The sequence below is a fragment of the Lathyrus oleraceus genome, chromosome 1 (assembly GCF_024323335.1).
Source record: "Lathyrus oleraceus cultivar Zhongwan6 chromosome 1, CAAS_Psat_ZW6_1.0, whole genome shotgun sequence".
In the NCBI taxonomy this organism is placed as follows: domain Eukaryota; kingdom Viridiplantae; phylum Streptophyta; class Magnoliopsida; order Fabales; family Fabaceae; genus Lathyrus; species Lathyrus oleraceus.
Window position 1 is genome coordinate 78342857 of NC_066579.1, and position 21284 is coordinate 78364140.

General features: G+C 34.7%; 1 protein-coding gene across 1 annotated transcript; it reads right to left on the reverse strand.

Moving 5' to 3' along the window:
- Window positions 1-8424: 8424 nt before the first annotated feature.
- On the reverse strand, window positions 8425-12524 carry LOC127116879 (uncharacterized). Its single transcript, XM_051047408.1, has 3 exons — window positions 12205-12524; window positions 9439-9745; window positions 8425-9271 (listed from the first exon to the last, which is right to left on the reverse strand). The coding sequence occupies exons 1-3, from the start codon at window positions 12398-12400 to the stop codon at window positions 8605-8607; spliced, it is 1170 nt and encodes a 389-aa protein (XP_050903365.1). The 5' UTR covers window positions 12401-12524; the 3' UTR covers window positions 8425-8604.
- Between the last annotated feature and the right edge of the window lie 8760 nt (window positions 12525-21284).

Consider the following 21284-nt stretch of genomic DNA (forward strand, 5'->3'; position numbering starts at 1 on the left):
GCATGAAACCTAAAAAAAATCAATTATAAAAGCCTTCTGATATCTATAATTGATAAAGTAACGCCATGAAGCGCTTGAAACTATCTACACCCTTCACTTTAAATTTTTCCATTAAGAGTTCTCTATGATGGATTGCAAGTGTAAAAAAATAATTTGGGTTCAAGATTTGTGTTTTTAAATATTCATCTGAACATAAAATCATTTATTTTTCTAACCCTTTTTTGTTTTATATCATAAACAAATAATTACAAGGTGAAACATTTGATCTTGCCCAAATATTAAGGAGTCGAAGATCCAACCTATGATCTTCAGGGATAAATTAATTTTTATTTTAATATTCTGTGTAAACGATGTAATATTTTGGATAAACATTGTACTTTGTAAACAAATTGTTTTTATTTATGTTCTGTGTAAACAATGTAACAAATTTCAATTAAAAAATAATAATTTATCTTGCCCCTTAATTTTATTATAAAGTGAGATGTATGAGGTGATAGTTTTGTAAATAATAAAAATGCAAATGTTGGGGTTCGAACCCATATGCAAATTTATTTGTCCTTCGGTGTTTAAAAAACTGAGGTGATAAGTCGTTACTTTCCATGACACCTTTTGTTACCTCGGTACTGCCGTCGAGGTAAAATGCATTTCACGTCTGATGTTAAAAGCATTTTTTGTAGTAGTGCCCACAAAATCAAGAAATGCGATTCTGTTACTATTTCGATCGTGAATTCAACCCGAATTCAAGAAACGTAATCAATCACACACGCCTCACCGTGCACTCGTGAATCGAAACCAGAGCTCTAGATACCACTTATTAGAGCACAAAATGAAGAAGATGAAGATGAAGATGGAAGAAGAGAGAGAAAAACAGTTATAACAAACTCCCAAAAATGGTGGAAGAAAACTATGTTGCTATATTCTTCTAACTGATACAAGATTTTTAATAATGAATCACTTCTAACAAATGTTACAATTAAAAAGTTGTAATTTCATTTAAATCTTGCTTCTGTAGCAGGACACAATCTCAATCAATACCCCTGATACTTAAACGTGGGAGGGGACGTTCTAAAAAAGTAAAAAAGGACTTGGTGTTCCAAATTTTGCCTACAACCTCACATGCAAATACCAAGACATAACCCCGTCACAACACCTGACTATTTATATTTCGTAAGTCATCTCATTATAATTCTAATTCACTTCTTATCAACATTCACATACTACCAATATAGCCAAATGCTACCTTAAGCAGATCCAACCGCATTAAAGAATTTAGACCACCGTATTTATTTGTCAATGTTAAATGTTCGGAAACAAGCTCAGTCAAACCAATAACATGTGCATCTTGCCCTATCTTTATACCTCAAGCAAATATGGATTTCGATAGTGATGACAAAGATGATTCAGATTATGATCCTTTCTTAGGTATGTACCACCATGATTTATATCTCTTTTTGGTTATAACACAGTGCTTTTTACTTATTTACAGTATTTTCATAACACGAGGCATCAACCAGATGATGAATCCAACTTTGATAATGAAGACAGTTGCCCACCATTTTCAACTGTTAACCAACCCACTAAATGCAATCAAGGTATATAATTATAGAAATTTACCAAGTGTTTTTATTTTTTTACTGATACATATAATAACATTCATATATAATAGTTAAATTACTTCCATTTTTATCTATGCCTTATCCTATACAAAACATACATGACATTACTTGCTCATTCTTGATAGACAATTGATCCCAATTACCAATGGAATAACATGCATAGGTAATCCAACTATCAACCTCTCTTTTTTTTATAGATTATTCCGATTTAGGGGATGCCATTCTTGAATGTGGATATTGTAAGAGAAACACAAACATGCAGCGAATCCCAAGTACGCATTATGATGTGGAAATGGGAAAGTTGAACTACCATTATTAAAACAACCTCCACAAATATTATCACATATTCTATTTGATAAGGTTTCCACAGATATTAAAAATTTTCAATCCCACTTTAGGATTTACAACATGATATTTGATTTCACTTCACCTGGAGCAAAATCCGACAACAACTTCAATAATGGTCGTGGTCCCCCTACCATAAGAATACAAGGACAATATTGCCACCACATCAAAAATTTATTGCCACCGGAAGGCCAACCACCAAAATTTGCCAAACTTTACATTTATGATACAGAAAATGAAGTCGCAAATAAAATGGAAGGTCTGCGACAATACAACCATTTCTTTTTTCTTACGGTATCATATCAAATTTATACATATTAACTTTTCCTATTTTATTATAGCAACAAAAACAACATTCCTCCCGATATCATCCAGAAGTTGTCTGACATGTTGTACACACATAACACACATGCCAAAAGTTTCCTAATGGAAAGGCAGCAACTTAATCAAACCAATATTCACAATTTGAAGCTCATATTGATTTCTAATAGGTCCACTGATGGAAGATTGTACAATCAACTTGTTGTTTATGAAGTAGCAACATTAATTGTTGGTGACATTGACACCGCCGAGGAAAGAGACATAATAATGCAATACAAAGGGGGGAAACTTAAAAGGATTGATGAGTTTCATGTTAGCTATTTGGCTTATCAACATCCTTTGAATTTTCCTTATGGAGAGGATGGTTATAGACCAACTATTGCCCACCATGATCATGATATTTTTGAAAATAATCAAAGAAGCAGACATACTATTAGAGAATGGCTAGCTTTTAGAATCCAAACTAGATGCGATGAGGCTGAAGCTAGCAGAAATATACTCGAACGTATCACACGCTCGAATATACAACAGAGTCGCCGTTGAACTTTATTTATTCCCGAAGGAAAGGGAAAACATCGATAAAACCCAGGGGAAAGAGATGCGCTGGGTAAGGAAGTCGGTTATGCAAGGGAAAGGTATTAGCACCCCAAACATCTATGGTACTCCATGGGAACCGTTTTGACTGTTCTCGCTCGAATATGTGTGATATCTAAGATTACTCGCAAAAGAATAGGGGGGAGGAAAAGAAATAGATAGAGTGCTCGGTGAGGATTAGAGCCCTCATGCATACGTATCCTCATAGTGCAATAAGGAATTCAGAGCTTCGTAGTTCAAGGAACTAGAGACGGGAGATGAAAAGAAGTGTGATCAAAGAATGGTCTGAACCAAAGGATTGCAAGATTTGAACTCCAACAAGGGTGAAAAGATGAACCCAAGAGTAAAGTGATACGAACAAACAAGTGAGGGCCTATAGCACATTATCACTGTATTGGAACAACCGAAAAAGAGATGAATTAGGTGTTTGGGATATGAGCCAAACAACTCTTGGTTCACAAGGAGGTACAAGATGGAGCACAAAGGTATAGTATATTTGACTCAAAGAATAGGTATATCACGTGGAATGAATGAAGGTAAATTATGAATGCATCATGGAAATGAACGGAATAAAGTGACTGAAGTCACATAAATGAATATCTGGTGGCAAGTGACTGAAGAAGTATTATTTGAAACCGAAAGGTGAAAGTGTATTGGAATCCATGAGAGAAATGAGATTTGTACCATAGAGACGTCTGGGTAACGGGCCAAATAACTCTAGATAGAAATGCGGACTTTACGTTAGACATCCTAAAAGGATGTATATGGAATTCCACAGAAAGTGTATTTCATTGTCAAAGGAATGATATGTCACTGGGTGAACGATTTATGATCGAAGGTAGGTAATGAATAGTGAAAGATATAGATGATTCCCTAAGGCGAAAGAAGGAATAATTAGGAGTATGCTCGCCAAGGATTCGCATCCTCGTGCCTATGTATTCTCATTGTGCAATGAAAAATTCAGAGCAATCGTAGTTCGTGAAACCACGAGAATAGAGAGAGAGAGAGAGAGAGAGACATACAGTGATGAATAATATAATTTGTTCCAACATAATGGTATCAAGGGAACCCACAAATGGAGGGAACTTGGAATCAAAGAGTAAATAAGCCTCTCAACCAAAGGAATAAATTGAATGTCTGGGTACGAGCCAAACAACTCTCGATTCACAAGATGAACTGGTGTTACAATGTCTCAAAGGGGTAAAAGCAGGGCCCAAGAGAAAATATTGTTGTGTACAAGGAACAATATATCACTAGATGAGGAACAAACGGTTCGAGATCAAATAAGAATAGTATCTTGGATCCAAGAAAGGGATAGACTCTGAATCGAAGAGAAAAGTGGCGTCTTAACCGAAAAGAATGAATTAAATGTTTGGGTACGAGCCAAACAACTCTCGATTGATGAGGTGGACTGTCGTTAAATCGTCCTAAAAGGATAAACAAAGAGTCCAAGGAGAAGTATGATTGATCTCAAAATGATAGTATTGATTGAATGAATGAAGAACAATTGTTTGATAAATAGGGTAGATTGATAAATAAGATAACTCACGAAGAAACTAGGTTCTCCTGCCTACGTATCGTTATAGTGCAATAAGGAAATCAGAGCGTTCGTAGTTCAGCCCACTAGGGCTGAAAGTAAGATGATTGAGGCAAAAGAATGATTGAATGATTAAATGGAATGATTATAATGGAGAATGAGTAGACTTGATAGTTGTAGAATAAGAATTACACTAAAGTCTATGAGTAAATATGGATACGATAAGCAACGAGCCAAACGTCTCGCACCCAAAGATATCCAAAACGAGTGTAGGAAAGCTCCAGTCTCATTCCTTCTTTACTACTTAAGGCTCGTGGCATGTAACTCTCGTCTTAACTTTCAAGTGGTGAGAGAAGATTCTTTGTTGTTTCTTGTATTGATGAAGACCTTATCAATCGTTCGATTCGAATTGCATTAAAGTCTATAAATAAAGGTGGATACGATGAGCACTGGATCATTCGTCCCTTACCCAAGGATATCCAGAATAGGGGTAGGAATTCTCCAGTCTCATTCCTTCTCCATTGCTTAAGGCTTGTGTCGTACAACTTGATTCATGATTGATAAGTCGTTGATGTAGTCCTTGCTTGTTGCGTTGCTTTGTGAAGAGAGAGAGAGAGAGAGAGACTTGCCAATCGTATGATTAGAATTGTGCTAAAGTCTATGAATAGAGGTGAATACTGTCATACCCCAAAATTTACCCTCCTTTTCGTTTTTTTCTTCTGACTATAACTTGATATCCATCTAAATTCATTCATACTCATTCATGTGCATTCATTCATTCATGATCTGCACCTGCTAACATGCATCATGGATTTGGGGTTTGTGTTTGATAAAATCGGAGTCGGATTGAAGTTCATGGCATTGCACGTCATAGGGATTGAATCCTGAATCATGACTTTGATAGTCAGAGATCTTGTGCATAACCTGTGGTTTGGTTGATATTTACCTGGCTTGATTCATGGCATTGACATAAGTCGTTGGTTCGGGATGTTATGGTCCATATTTGTTTGTCCAGGAGAAAATACACATTTTTGCCTAGGTTGACTTTTGATCAACTATTGACTTTTTGATCAACCAGTTGACCGAAGTCAACCACCTATCTTTAAATCCTTAATCACGTAATCCATAATCATTCTATCTTTTTCATATTGGTCTTGGAAGTTTCGATTTAATTGTGGAATTTTACTAATAAGCAATGGTTGTCAATTAAAAGTCGGCCCATTCACTTTTTTTTCTTCTCATATTGGAAGCCCAACAAATAGTTAAGCCCATTAATCCATTAACCTTTTCTTAATCCATTTTTAAATCCAAAAAATCCCAATTTGTATTCATTTCAATTAACCATTTTTACATTCCAATTCAAGTGTCCATTTTCAATCCAAATATCCATCTAATTTGAATTTTTCCATTTCCAACCATAATCCATTTTAAAATCCAGAAAAACCAATACATTCAATTATCCACTTGTCCATCCAATTATCCAAAATAACCATTACACATCCAAGAATGTCCATTAATTAATCAAAACTCAACAGTAGTGAAAGTCCAACACCGCATCCAAATAAGACAAAATTAAATGAGTATGGCAGTATGAAAAATTTTCTTCTCATTTTCCTTTTTATTCTTTCGATAATGTTGGATGGGATTTCATACCTTGGAAAAATTTATAATATTTAAATATATATTTACCTTTATGTTTGGTGCATTTATTTAGATTTTTGTGTTTGGTATATTTTATTTCTTCTTTATGATTGTCCGATCCACCTTATCATTTGCTAGTCTCCACGCCTTTGATTGATTAATGGGTTCTTATTGTGTCAGGATTTGCTCACTTTTCCTATAGTTTTAAATTTGTTCTCCTTGTGTGTGTTACCGGTATCTGGTGTGTACATTAAACTCTATAGTCTAAACATGAGTTTGATCGCTATTAGCTCCGATTGGGAAGACTTAGTGTCATTCTTCAGTGTCGCTAGGAACCTTCCACATCCAAATGTAAGGTTCTTGTTCGTGTCCTCAGGGTTGACCTGGTTCTGGGCGGACATCTCCGGGCTCCATCGCATAGGCTCTTGGAATGACGAGTTCTTAAGAAGGTGATGTGTCAGCTACGCTTGAAACGTGTTCACCAAGTGTGAAATCTACCTATGAATAGTAGCTTATGTAATCATGCAAGATTACAAGATCCTTTTGTGGTCGCAATATCTCATAGTTAGTGTATTAACTATTGAAATTGTGCAAGAACTTTATGAAATACTTATCATATTCTATCATCATGTAATTTTTATAAGTATTTACATATATTTTGATTATTTTTAGTACTTTATGTTTGAGTTTTATTAAGAAATAAGAAGAAAATGAATAAGTGAAGAAACAAAGCTAAGAGATGAAAAGGTTGAGAAATTGTGAAGAAACATACATTTTTCAGCACAATTTACATCATGACGTATGTCTAGTAATTTGATCATATCTAAAGTTTCGTAACTCGAAATGAGACGAAACTTTTTGAAAATGAAAGTTAACAAAGAGATCTAGCTACTGAAAATTTTAGGCCAAAATGTTCGGTATCTAGGTCTCGATGTCTCACTTTTTCTGTCGCACGTTTTTATTATTATTTATAGGAGAAATATAGGAGAAAAAAGAGTTATGAAATTTGGAAAGGATCTTGACGATATAGAAATGTTGAAGTTCGAGAATTGAAAATTTCAACTATTGAAGACCTCATTCTTCATTGATTCTCATGGATTGTTCATCTAAACCCATGGTATTTATATGTATGTATCTAATTTACTTTTGATTAAGTTTTCTTAGACGGAACTGATTGAATTAGTTTAAGAATGTAATTGACTTTGTACTATTTTATTAATTTGATATTTTAATTTTTATTCAATTATTCTTGATCGTAATAACTTTTATGTGTTGACGAGCATATGAATTGAACCTAGGATCATAGTGATTACTGATCTTAACGTTTTGAATTTGAAATAGGATAATTGTTCAAACTTAGTAATTAACTAGAGATATGGAATTATAAGTTTGTGGTTAGTAAATTAATGAATGTTCTTTCTTGTTCTTACTTCGAACTCACCTAAGAAATTAGGTAGTTGTTGTTAAAAAGAGTGAATTATAAATCTAAAAATTGGATATAATGGTAGTGTTAATTCATTGTAATTCAAAAAAATTACTTCGAGAAAATAGACGCAGTTACCAACAATAACAATTAGTGGTCTCAAAACGAAACTTGATCGTTTTCTCATTATCGTATCTTTTATCAATTCTATTCACATAATTTATTTTCGCTAAGCAAATTGAAAACCCTCGTATTTACTTTTAAAAGCACAATAACAACCTTGTTAAAATCGCACAATGATCTATAATTTTAATACTTCAACAAAGTCACGGTGGTACTAAGTTCTACTTCTATCCCTGTAGAGACCATCTATAGTTTTAATACTTCATGGTAGTATGTTTACTTCTTTCCTTACTCATCAACTATATATCCAACTATCTGTTCACCTTCTTCTTTACTTATCGACTAAATGTAAAACAAAATTTTGAATTAGATTCAACTTAAAATTTTAAAGTGATACCCCCTCCCTCCGATGTTTATAAAATTTTCATTTTACAAATTGATTTAGTAAATTGAATTAAATTCGAATGAAAAGTTTTAAATGATACAACATAATTTGTTTTAAAGACGATTCACTTTTTAAACTTATTAAGTAATATCTATACTATATACATTGAGTTATTCAATAAATAAAATAGATAAATTTGGACCAATATATCTGCAAGCCAATTTTGTAAGTCGGGAATTTTAAATTAAACTACCCAGCTCAAATTTCTTAGATAAATCATCCAAATAACAAAATATCATTTATCTTAATAAATTTCATTTCATTTCATTTATTGGTTATTTTTCAATCCAAATATCGCTTTAAAGGCATCGAGGTGTTGGAGTAAAAAACACTTCCCCTTTTTCAAACAACAAATCTGCGGAAAAGATTAGAAGGGGTATGAAGCAAACCGATGTTCCATGCATTTCAACACTATCAAAATGTTTTCCGATGGGTTAGCTCCATAATATGGAGATTCAGAAACTAACCTCTCAAACTCTAAACAAAGCTCAATAATATCTATAAATTATAATGAATCTAAATATTACATCACAAAATACATCCATTCAATAACCTGCAGCTAATACATTCCTCCAAGTCTGTCACGTCCCACACGCCTATCATCTCTTCCTCCAACACGGTTCATGACATTATCCCGGCGATAGTCTTTTGCTGGTGGGCCACCTCTGATGGGAGAACGGCTTCTTTCTCTTGCGTCCCGAGTCCACCGATCGCCACCGCCGCGATGGGGAGGAAGTGACGGCAAAAGAGGTGCAGGTGGTGACAGTGGCCTTCTCGGTGACAGTGGCCTTCTCGGTGACAGTGGCCTTCTCTCGAATCCTTTCCTTTCATTGGAGAAACCTTCTCTACCACGATCTCTATTATCCCAGTCCAATGGAGGTGGCCTATCAAACTTATTTCTCCCCCTATAGGCATCATCCATGTAATCCATTCGCTCTCTATGCACATTGGGTTCTGGAAACCTACCTTCGTGTCGGAGGGGTGGCAGAGGAGCAGCCGATCCATACTCTCTAGGGCCATCTCTTCCCATCAGACGAGGAGGAGGAGGAGATCTGTAGCCATTCATAGGCCTTTCTGGGGAACGGTCAATTGGAGGTCCAGGATAGCGTCTAGGAGGAGCGTGAAGTGGTGGAGAACCCCTCCTAGGAGGACTTCCAGCAACAGCAGGACGAGGCCTCTTACAGTTGTTACAAAAGTCACGCCTTGCAAAATTAAGATTACCACATCTGCAAGAAAGTAAAGCAAAAACGGTAAGATATCCTCAGAATGATGCCACTTTAGATGCGTAACAACTAGAATCCTAAATTTCAAAACTACAGAGCTAATTAGAAGATTGGTATATGCGATAGGCCATTCCAATAAAAAGGAAAGTCTAAAAAAAACCAGAGCTTACAATGAGTCAGGACACATCCAATCTCCCTCCCTAGGACGCACATTGGGATTGTTTCTACCATGGCCTTCCCCTCTTGCATGACCATGACCATGACCATGGCCGTAGCGAGGCCCATCAAAAGCTCTACCAAATGGCCTGCCGCCTGCTCTACCTCGAGCATACGGGTGTGGAGGGTCTCGATATCTGCCAGGGTCTCTCCCGCCACCATATCCACGGTTCCGTGACAAGTGATTATAGTCAGAAGTGAAGCGATGATCAGCATCTCTACGGTGAACAGGAGATGAGGAACCTGCACGAAATCTATATCCTGGGAAAACAAAGGCATTGTGAGGGTAAATTTATCATTTCAATCTACAGAATGCCCAAAACATTGTGATCATGCAACTTCCATATAATCAGTTTGAAATTTCAAAGAACCATTACCACCGCACAAGGAATATTACCATAATAAAAACAGGTCTATGAGTAAGGTTTTCCACAAACATAAAAATTACCACCAGTATAGCCTTGACCGCAATTCTTTTTATGTCTGAATGATATACCAGACTCTGATATAGTTAATTACACAAACCACTTAACATAAGCATCTGAAATATCAAATCCATATTCATGTTTCGGAGTGAAGAGTAAGAGCTAACTTCTACAAAAAGCTAATTTGAACGTGATAAACAATAGACCAATGTCATTTCATTTCACCCAATCTAACTCCAGATCCCACAATCAGAATGTACACCACAAGGAAACCGGCAACAACCATCCCCAAAGTGCAACAAAATCCTGAGGTTTAATAAAATGCCCCCAACAACAAGTTGTTGGAATCCTTCTGGGACCACTTTTGTTAGTCTGCTATGGTAGCCAAGAGTCAATTTAGGTGACATAATTCATGAATTAGAACGGCCCAGGCAAAAAAAACCAATGAAGCCATGAAATGATCCCAGCAACCAACTCCCATATCTTCTGGAATAAACTGTCCCCAAATAACTTCAAAACAACACGAGAAAGAATTCAGAATGGAGAAGTGCATCAATTCATTTTAAAAGACATGCATCCCTTTATCTGTACCACATCAAATTATCAATGCTCCCAGGTAATGCATCATCAATATGAAAAACATTAAGGATTTGGCAGAAGATACACAGCCATGTGATAAAGAAGCTCCTAAACTCGCATTCTACTCGTAAAGCGGTTTCCCATGTTGTAAATAAACAACCATCTGATCATCACTATAATTAACCAACCAAAGAAGAAAAATCCACAGAAAGTAAAATGACAACCACCAGCCAAAACAATCATTACAAGGAATATTCCACAAGTAAACCACATACATGTAGTAGGAATTGAAAAAACCAGAAGTTGAATAACAAAAAAACACCACATATAACCAATGACACAATGAACTTTTTTCCTCAGTAAATCTTATCTTTCCAAAACGTCAGGTCAGCTTCTGCAAGGTAGTAAACTACGAACTCACCCACCACACACTTCTTGCAGCAGAAACTAGTTATACCAACCAAAAATTAGTTCTAACTTAAGGTTATTCACCAAAAACGATTGTTAACTGTCATTGTCTGTCCTCTACAAATCCTGTAACCATGTTGATGTTCTACCACATTGCCCATGCGGTACCATGTATGGAAAACTTCAAATTGTATCCCATATTCCATTAAAGTTGACTGTCTTTTTACCTTCACAAACACCCAAAAACCAAACATATACTCAGGGCTCTGCAAAATGTGAACCCATGCAGCAGATATTGTGCCGCAAAACCCACCCACGAGTTCATGCAGAATGGACAACTTCCATCATCCAACACACTTAATGACCCTTTAAAATGAAAAAACATCCCCACATCATGATCCAAAGCTGAGTTCAAAGCAACATGCCTTCCTCAAAGCCCAAAACCTGAGGCAATATCAGAGCTGTAACACACAAATGCAAATTTTACTCACTGTTGACACTCCATAATCGTTAGAGCATCCATATGTGTGGTATGCATGTAATGATTAAACAGCAGGCCTAACAAAACCGACATCCATACACATAATGTCAGTCAGAAAAGTTTTTTAAAAAAAAGGCACCATGACTGTTAATCATTAGAGCATTCATATGCTCGGTAGGCATGTAATGAATAGACAACAGGACGAACAAAACCGACATTCATACACACAACAATGTCAGTCAAAAAAGTCTTCAAAAATAGGCACCATGGCACCATTAAGCTCCCAGCATAGAGAAATACAATTTAAAACAACTCCACCCATCAGCATAAAACATAAATGGGAATTTAAACCTAATCCCTAATAAACCAAATACAACAAATTCAACCACCCATTTCAACTTTATATCATGTTTTCACCTATTTAAATATAAAAAAACATGCCATGGACCATATTTCAATTTTCACAACAATCGATAGCAGATTTATTTAAATTGCTCCCGTGTCATCAATGTATGACCCTGAACTATTAGTGTTAGCAGTAGTCAAATTGATATTTCAATCAAATCCAATGATTTACACACACAAAGAAAATAATAAACATTGGTTACATGTTTTAGATGCTGCAAGCAAAAAAAAAGAAAAATCTAAAACTTCATACCACCAATCTGTCTAATATCCAAATCAACGTCAAAACTAAATTGCAAAAAACAAACAAATCCAGTTTATCATTCAAAATTACGAAAATTCTAAATTAAAAATTGAAAAACCTAATCCGATAACAAGCAGAATAACATAGATAAAATAGAGAGAGGGAACAAATTACAAACCAGGATCATCAGAATAGCGATCAGAGCGAGAGTAAGGAGGTGGAGGAGGATCACGGCGGAGTTCACCGGGCTCGTAATCGTTGGAATGAGCACCACCGGGTGAATTCTCGGCTAGGGAGGGGCGGACGACGAGGCTGCTCAAGAGAGGTTGGTGATGGTGAGGTGGAGATTGGTCACTGTCCCTTGAAGATCCCATGGCTGTTTTTTCTGGAGGAGAAGAAGATTCTGGATCGGTGATTTCTGAATTGTGATCCACTAGGTTGGTTTTTCGATCCCGGCGAGGATGTTTATAAACCCTACACACCGTGTACTCAAATATTAATTGTTATTTTTATAATATACAAATACATTACTAGTATTATATAAAATATATATTTTTTTTAAATAACCAATTTTTTTAATAATATCGAAAATAACAAATAGTTTAAAAAAAATATCAAAATAACCACTTTTAGAAGATGATACGTCAGATGAGTTGGCGCATCCCCTAAGCATGAAGAGGATGCGTCAATAGCATTGGCGCATGCATTTGGCTCCTCATGAGGAGGCGTCAATGCTATTGACGCATGCATTGGCCCTCATGAGGAGACGTCAATGCCCCAGACGTCTTAGTGTTATTTGTGGTGTGAGTGCCAATGTCTCTGGCGCTTGCACCCCTTGTATTATTTTTTAAAAAATTTTAATTTTGTTTATTTATTAAATAAAAAAGAATAATGTAACAAAAAAAATTATTCATGTGGTAATAATTGGTTACATTGGACTCACAATAAACTAATGACTGATCCGATCATAACGTCCCCCTGTTCCACATCCAGATGCATTAGTTTGTCTCCGAGGTCTCCCACGATTTTCTTGAGGTGTTTGAGGTCTTTCGTGCTGACCTGATCAAACGATGGCTGGTGGGAAGGTTCGGCGGAAGTTCCAGCGGTATTTGACAGATGTGTCATCATTTGTTCCGAATATCCTAAGGGGCTCTGGCAAACGGCGCTTCCGTAATGGAGTTCGGTGCTCATGTCATCGTAGTTAGGTCGTTTGGGTTGGGTGGATTAGAGACGATATAGTTGCCCAAATTGGGCCATTAAATCGTTTTGGAAACGAAGCAATGGTTTCTGGGGCGTATTATAGTAAAACAATGGTTGGGTGTTATGGTGATGGGATGTTTAGGTGGTCATTGGGGGGGGGGGGCTACGATGAAGTGACCCATATGAATCATTTGGGCTATAGACGGTTGAGGTTGCGGGGTTTGATTCTTGGTTTTGTGTTTGGGTGGATGGTATGAATAGATTGTGACGTTGGATGGTTGGTTGTTGGGTGGATGGCATGAACGGGTTGTGAGGTTGGGTGTTTGGTTGTTGTGTGTATGTGGTAGGTTGATGTTGTGAGGTTGGTTGTTGAGTTTGGGTGGGTTGACATTGATGTTGGATGGGGAATTGGGTTGGGGCGTACGATGACGAAGCAAGTTGGCGTGGATCCATCAAATACCGCGACTCAGATACAAATTGTTGAGTTGTTACCGACCTAAATCATGTCATATATTGTTGAGTCGGTCATGCACCATGGATGACTGGTTCGTTTAAGATGTGTTGTCGTCGATTCCTCTATTGACGACACATCTCTTTTGCAAAGTCTCTCCAGTCAGAATAATCTCATTGTGCATCAACCTTTTTTTGATGCCAATTCCCCAAACACGTGGGAGGTTCTGGAATTTGTTGTAGCATGCCAAACTGCAGTTTGACCCGGTCACTCTGGTGCATTTCCACCGTAGTGAATCGGATAATCGGTGTCTTTGCTATCCAAATTGCAATATCGTCATGGTTCACATCATGATCAAGACTCAGATATGGCCTCCAGATAAACTGTAAATCAATACGAAACGTTTAGATGAAAAATAATTTGATAAGTATTTTTAAATTAAAATATAGATATCTAGGAGTATTACATTGTCATGTCCAATGTGGTTCAATAGATTGCGATAGACTATAATAGTGTGTTTGGTACACCTATTGTAGTTCATCCCCCTTACTGACCACCTTAGATAAAAAAAAGTGAAAATTATTATTTACTGTTAATTATAATATAAAATATAATTAACTAAATGATAAACTGTTAGACTTACTTAGTTGCAAACGGAAACACGAATGGGTAGACTATGTAGTTCATGCCGTCAACCAGATCACAATCGTAATAACTGTCCTAGTGTTGGAACGAGCACAACCAGATAAATTCACATGTATCTCTATTGCAATATATGAAAAACTAAATTTATTTCATATTAGACGTTTGTGACGAAAGTACCATTACATAAACAGTAACACAAATAATTATAACAACTAGAATACAAGAACTATGCGATTACAACCATCAAAACAGTTTTGAACATGTAATGCATCATCCTGCGAGCGTCTTGGTCGGTCTTAATATCCACCCATTCGCTTACTTCTCCGTTTTGGTTGAACGTGGACACAAGCCATTGTATTCTTCTAATCCGTTCACCCTCTCCAATTTCTCCCCCTAATCAACTATACAACGTTTGATTAAGACGTCCAAACGTATTTGTGTTCCAAAGCCGAATCTGTACCGGAGCCGCAACGGCGGAAAATATTACATCATCATTTTGTTTCTGAATGTATGTAGACATTAAACCAGAGAAACTTGAAGGTGAGTGGGGTTGAACTAGAGAAAATATGGTATTAGGAAATGATTTTGTGTGAAAAATATTGCATCCAATATGTGGCATTTATACAGAGTGGACATAAAATGTATGCGCCTAGAGCGCTGAGCCCCATATGACATGACATGCAGGCGCCAGAGGCATTGGCGCTCACACCACAAATAACACTAAGGCGCCAAGGGCATTGGCGCCTCCTCATTAGGGTCAATGCATGCGCCAATAGCATTGGCGCCTCCTCATGAGGAGCTCAATGCATGCGCCGATGTTATTGACGCCTCCTCTTCATGCTTAGGGGATGCACCAGTTCATTTGACGCATCATCTTCTAAAAGTGGTTATTTTTGTTTTTTTTTAATTATTTGTTATTTTCGACTTTTTTAAAAAAAATTGGTTATTTTTAAAAAAAAATCTATAAAATAAATTAAACATTTTTTATTTTAAATTTAATTAAAACGTATCGAAAGTATTAAAGAAATTTATACGTGAACGAGATCTTAAATTTCATTGACCTTTTATTTTAAATTTATGAATGATTATGATGGATTAATTGTGCAAAAGTTATTACATTGATAATACATAATAATTAATTCTTTTTATTTTTACATACAATGCATTTTTACAAAATTTACCAAAATATATTTTATTACTTTCAAGTATAAAATTTAAAATTCTTTTTTGTTATTATTTTAAACTTATTTAGCATAAAAAAATAACGAGTTAACATGAATAATGTAAATATGAATTATTAATGATTTTCATATATAATCAGAAATACATCATTTTTTGAAAAAATTATATATATTAATGATGTAAATATGAATTTATATATATATATATATATATATATATATATATATATATATATGAGATTAATTACTATACACTGTCAGTGTAAAAAGTTTTACACCGTCGATTCATCATGTATATATATATATATATGAGATTAATTACCATCATCCGTTTGTATTACTTTATAGATTTTTAAAATAAAAGTCAAACTTCTTTTAATATCCGACGTCTATGATTAACTGACGGTGTAAAATCCTTTTACATTGTCAGTGTATTTCAATTAAAAACTCTCTCTCTCTCTCTCTCTCTCTCTCTCTCTCTCTCTCTCTCTCTCTCTCTCTCTCTCTCTCTCTCTTCTCTCTCTCTCTCTCTCTCTCTCTCTCTCTCTCTCTCTCTCTCTCTCTCTCTCTCTCTCTCTCTCTCTCTCTTCTATATATATATATATATATATATATATATATATATATATATATATATATATATATATATATATATATATATATATAGTGTATAGTAATTAATCTCATATATATATATATATATATACACTATATATATATATATATATATATATATATAATTTTTTATTGGATGAGATAGAGTTTTATGAAAAAATTTAAACAATTTTTTATTTAAATTTTTTTAAAAAATTTATATATCATTTTTATATATTATCACATGATAGTGTAAGAAGTTAAATAAGAACACATATTTATATGTGCCTGAAAAAATATTAGATTTAATTATAATATTGATTCTGTCTTTATTTGGATTTTGATTTCTCATTTTAAAAATTACGATTTGGTCTCTTTTCTAAATTTTGGATTGGATTTAATTCAACGCAAAAATTAAAAAAATAGAGCAAAACTGTAATTTTTAAAATTGGGAATCAAAATCTAAAAATAAGTAAAATAGAGGACCAAAGTTGCACTTAAGTTAAAATATTAAAGCAGAACTAAAAAAATAGTAAAATAAGTTGCATTTTTCTTACATGTCATAATATCAAAAGCAGACCTGAAAAAATTGGAAATGACATTGATAGAATTGAAATCAATGAAAAATGAATGGTGTTCTGTTTTGTAACTAGAATTTGGTGTATGTTGATGGTGAGGAATCTTGAATCGATGGTGCTAATCACGGATGCGGCGGTGCGACGGTAAACCTGTAAGGTTATCACTCGAACGTCTAAGTCAATTTAAAATTTAAGATTAGTGTAGTAAAATAGTTGCCCCCAAGGCTTGTTGGGCGGTACTGAGTCGGGGAAGTCTTAATGGTCATGGTCGGTCTCTGGGGATGTCGTTTGCTTTGAATAAGAAGTAGAAACATTTATAGTCATACAAGATCACTGTCGTCTCCCTTAGGAATAAAATATCCTTCAGTGACAACTACCAATAGATTTTTGTCAAGTGATAGTAAGTGCACATATATGTTCTCTTTCCAATAAGTATAATTCTCGCCTTTAAAAACAGGTGTTCTATTATACGCTCCCTTGGGATTGTCATCATCCGCCATATTCTTAAACTTTTGGAGTCGGTAGACTTAATCAAAAGACCGACTCTTTATGTCAATTATTGGGTGAGAATATGGAGTGAAAAAACAGTATAGAATGGGTGAATAGACCCTTATTATTACTAAATTCAACTAATTTTCCATAAATAAAATATAAGAGTTTTTTCAAAATTGCGCGTGGAAGTTTTAAAGCGAAGATCTAGATTTATAATTTTATTAGATTTCAATCACGTCGACAGATACACAATTCACAAAACTCATAGGTTATTCAATAATGAAAAATTGAATGATTGTATATTACACGGGATGTGTCATATACTATATTTCAATTATGATTAGATTCTAACAGCACTAGTTTTCCAAATTTTAATCATCACTAAAGCTCAATTAGGTATCAATTCTAACAAAATCTAACCTTATAAAATAAATTGCTATCAACTGAATAAACGATAAACTACAGTACGAATTGAAAATCTAAACATGTAAATATCCTATGAAAATTAAATGCGAGAGTGAGAGGGAGGGAGGAAGAGAGAGATAGTACACTGGGATGTATAGTCGTTCGATTTTCGTCCTTGCTTTGTCTACTTCACTCTTCAATGGTTTCCTATTGGAACCTGTTTTATTCCTTTTTTATTTTGACAAATATTGCAAGAGTTCATACAATCACTAATCCACAATAATGATGAGCAAAATAAATCTCTTATCTGAATCTTAACTTGTATATAGCCTAATACAAAACTTTTCTGTGTAATTTTTACTCGATTCACGCTTCTTGAATCTTCTAGTTTCACCAATCTGCTCATAGTCTTCGTGTGTGATAATCACGCATTGATCCCACCGATTTCTTGAGAAATGAATTGTATGGAGATTTAAGAAGAACTCCATCTTGTACGCAGTCTTCCATATAGTCACTACCAAGGTAATTTTGAGAGAATAACATCATTCTTTTCACTGGAATTTGTCAGCATCAATGACAACAACCTTGATCTTATAAGCTTCCTGAAAAAACTTTACCAAACCTTCTAGAACGATTAGTTTCAAGACAACGTCTCCCTCAATCAATTACAAACCTCTCATTATCAAGATGTGAAATCAAAACTAGAGGTTGAAGATGAAAGAAATTATCTTGCAAGAGTTTTTGAGTTTTCAAAAGAGGGGGTGTTGATTTCACAAACAATAACAATGAAGATTATGATTTTCCACTTCAGTTGTTATTGGAAATGAGATGACAAAATGAATTTATATGTACTTGATATTAGGCATAAAAGTGGATGGAAAAAACTAGTTAGATTCGAGTCAAGAACATTTGATGTCTTAGACGATTGGCCTAGATCTAGAGGGGGTGAATAGATCCAAAGTTAAAAATTTATTCAAAAATTTGATTTAGAATATTTATGGTGCTGAAGCAAGTTTCAAATATTTCCCGGATCCAAAATCGTCTAACCAAGCCTATATTGAAAAACCCGGATATGCGTAAGAGTATCATTGGTATGACAATAATTCACAAGTTGATTAATCAATACTTCAAGCATTAAATTGAATACTCTACTATATTAATGGTCTATCTCCAATGATAACAACGCACGAAAGACTAGTTGAAACAATTTATCGAGCATTTTACGTGCAATCAACAAAGTTTGGATATTAGTATAGTGTTTGTAGTTCTTAGAAATCCAATCACTACCAAATGGTATGTGATTACTACAACAACACTAATTAACAAAGAATTCAAAAGTTATTATCCAAACAATATTGATCAAGAGATCAAATTAATCAACAATTTACTAACTGAAAAATAAAAGAGATAGATAGATAGATAGATAGATAGATAGATAGATAGATAGATAAATAGATAGATAGATAGATAGATAGATAGATAGATAGATAGATAGATAGATAGAGAGAGAGAGTACGCATGGATTTGTTTGAGCAGTTCCCCAATCGACCTCGCTATGAGTACGTCTGTACTCAATTCAAATTCGAATTAATAATATTAATATAATAAATCTTACTTTGCAAATATATGTATACACGATATGAGATCTCAAATCCCACAAACCCTAAGTTTGTTCTTAATTATAGCACCTCCAAAAACCTTGATCAATCTTGATCAAGTAACTAACCATGCCGCTTTAATTCACCTATTATTTTTACTTCCTTATAAGGCATCCTTTGTCCCAAGGCTTTCACCTGACTGAATTAATCCTAAGTGCATAATCATACAACCAATAATGTCGCTTCAATTCACCTGTTGTTGTTGCTTCCTTGCACGACCTCCTTGTCTCAAGGCTTTCACCCGACTGCATTAATCTCAAGCGCACACTTGTTGAACCCAAGATTTGTCAACACGATCCATCGTGTCACGCTATTCCTTTTTGCCGATACACATAGTCTCAAGACTTTCACTCAATCGGATTCGAATTGCACAATCTTGTCCAAAACCTTCAAACCCTAAAGATCTTGAAGGAAAACCCCACCTCGGTTTTCTTATTTGAATCCCTTAAAGATCACAACTCAATATTCTTGGTACAACAAACCTAATTGGACGTTATCAATCCTAATCAAGATGACACCTAATCAAAAAATGATTATGTGTAGTTTGATTGTGTGTATGCATAAATTGAATTGAAGATGATGAGATGCTTTGAAATCCTGGATTCATGTAGGTTTTACTCACTCTAGAAACCTTACTAGAGAATGATGCATGTATGAAGTATATATATGCATGGGTAAGTGGAAAACATAAGGAACATAAGAAACTTTGAGAAAAATATGAAAATATGCAAAAATCACTCGTATAGGTTGACCTGTTAAAGTCACGTGTCGACCTGTCAAGGTTATGCATCTCATATGTGTCGACCTGTAGAGTCAGCACATAAAATATAAGCTACATGCTTTAATACTGTAACATATGTGTCGACCTGAAAAACATATGTGTCGACCTATAAAGATCATGTGCCAACCTATGCAACCAACACATAAAACAAGCTTTAAAAACGCAATACATGTGTCGGCCTAAAAATCGTATGTGTCAGCCTATGCAGTCAGCACATAGAATAAGCTTTAAAAACACATTACATGTTATGCAGTCATCACATAAGTTGTTTTGCCCCATAAAACCAGTTTTTGATGTATGAAACCCTTTCTAACTCATTTTTAATGCATGAACATGAAACCTTTTATAAATTGTTTCCAAATACTTTTATGCTTCCTAATACTAAGATGCACATAGAGAATAGGAGAATATCGTCCAATATACATAAACGCTAAAGCTAAATTATCCTAGTTTTGACATCATACAAAACACTCATAACGGAACTTAACGGAAGATACACTCACATACTCACCCTCTTTTATGATGGAAAAACTTGAGAAGATGCATTAGTAATGAATATCTCCTTCCCCTGAATATATGCATCCCTAAACCTCATCTTACTTGTTTCTCTCCCTTTGACAACATCAAAAAGAAACGAAGTAATTCATGAGAAGTATCTTAAATCACACATAAACGCATATAAAACACATAAAGGAGAATTGGAAAGATAAGAGAATTAATATGATAGCATTCGCATAGAATATGATTCATATTGAATAATAATTCCTAAACATAAATATAATCAAAGAAAACAACAATAGAACATAATTGCTACATCAAATTCCAAATAATAAACAAAACACAAACATGAATAATGAAGGATATAAAGTGAACACAAAACTCTTGAGATGCTACAAAAGCGACAATATTGCATGACATATGCCTTTGGTGCTCTCGAATGTTGCACACACATGTGCTCTAGTAAGGCGATAAGCGATGTACCACCAAACAAACAAACAAAATAAGGATGAAAACATAACAATGAAACACAATCAAGAATATTTCTAACAGTGTAACATGTTCAATAATAATTCATGAGAAAATAGATAACAAGCTGATGTACCAAGAGCATATTTCAAGCATATAGAGAGAAAAACACAAAGTCATTATAAGCATATAATTGACATGCATCAATAGACTTTTTGGAAGTTAACATTTATGAACTAACTCAAACATTAAGAATATCAACCATTTAGAACACAAGCAACATGTAAAGATAAAAGCTTACTTACAA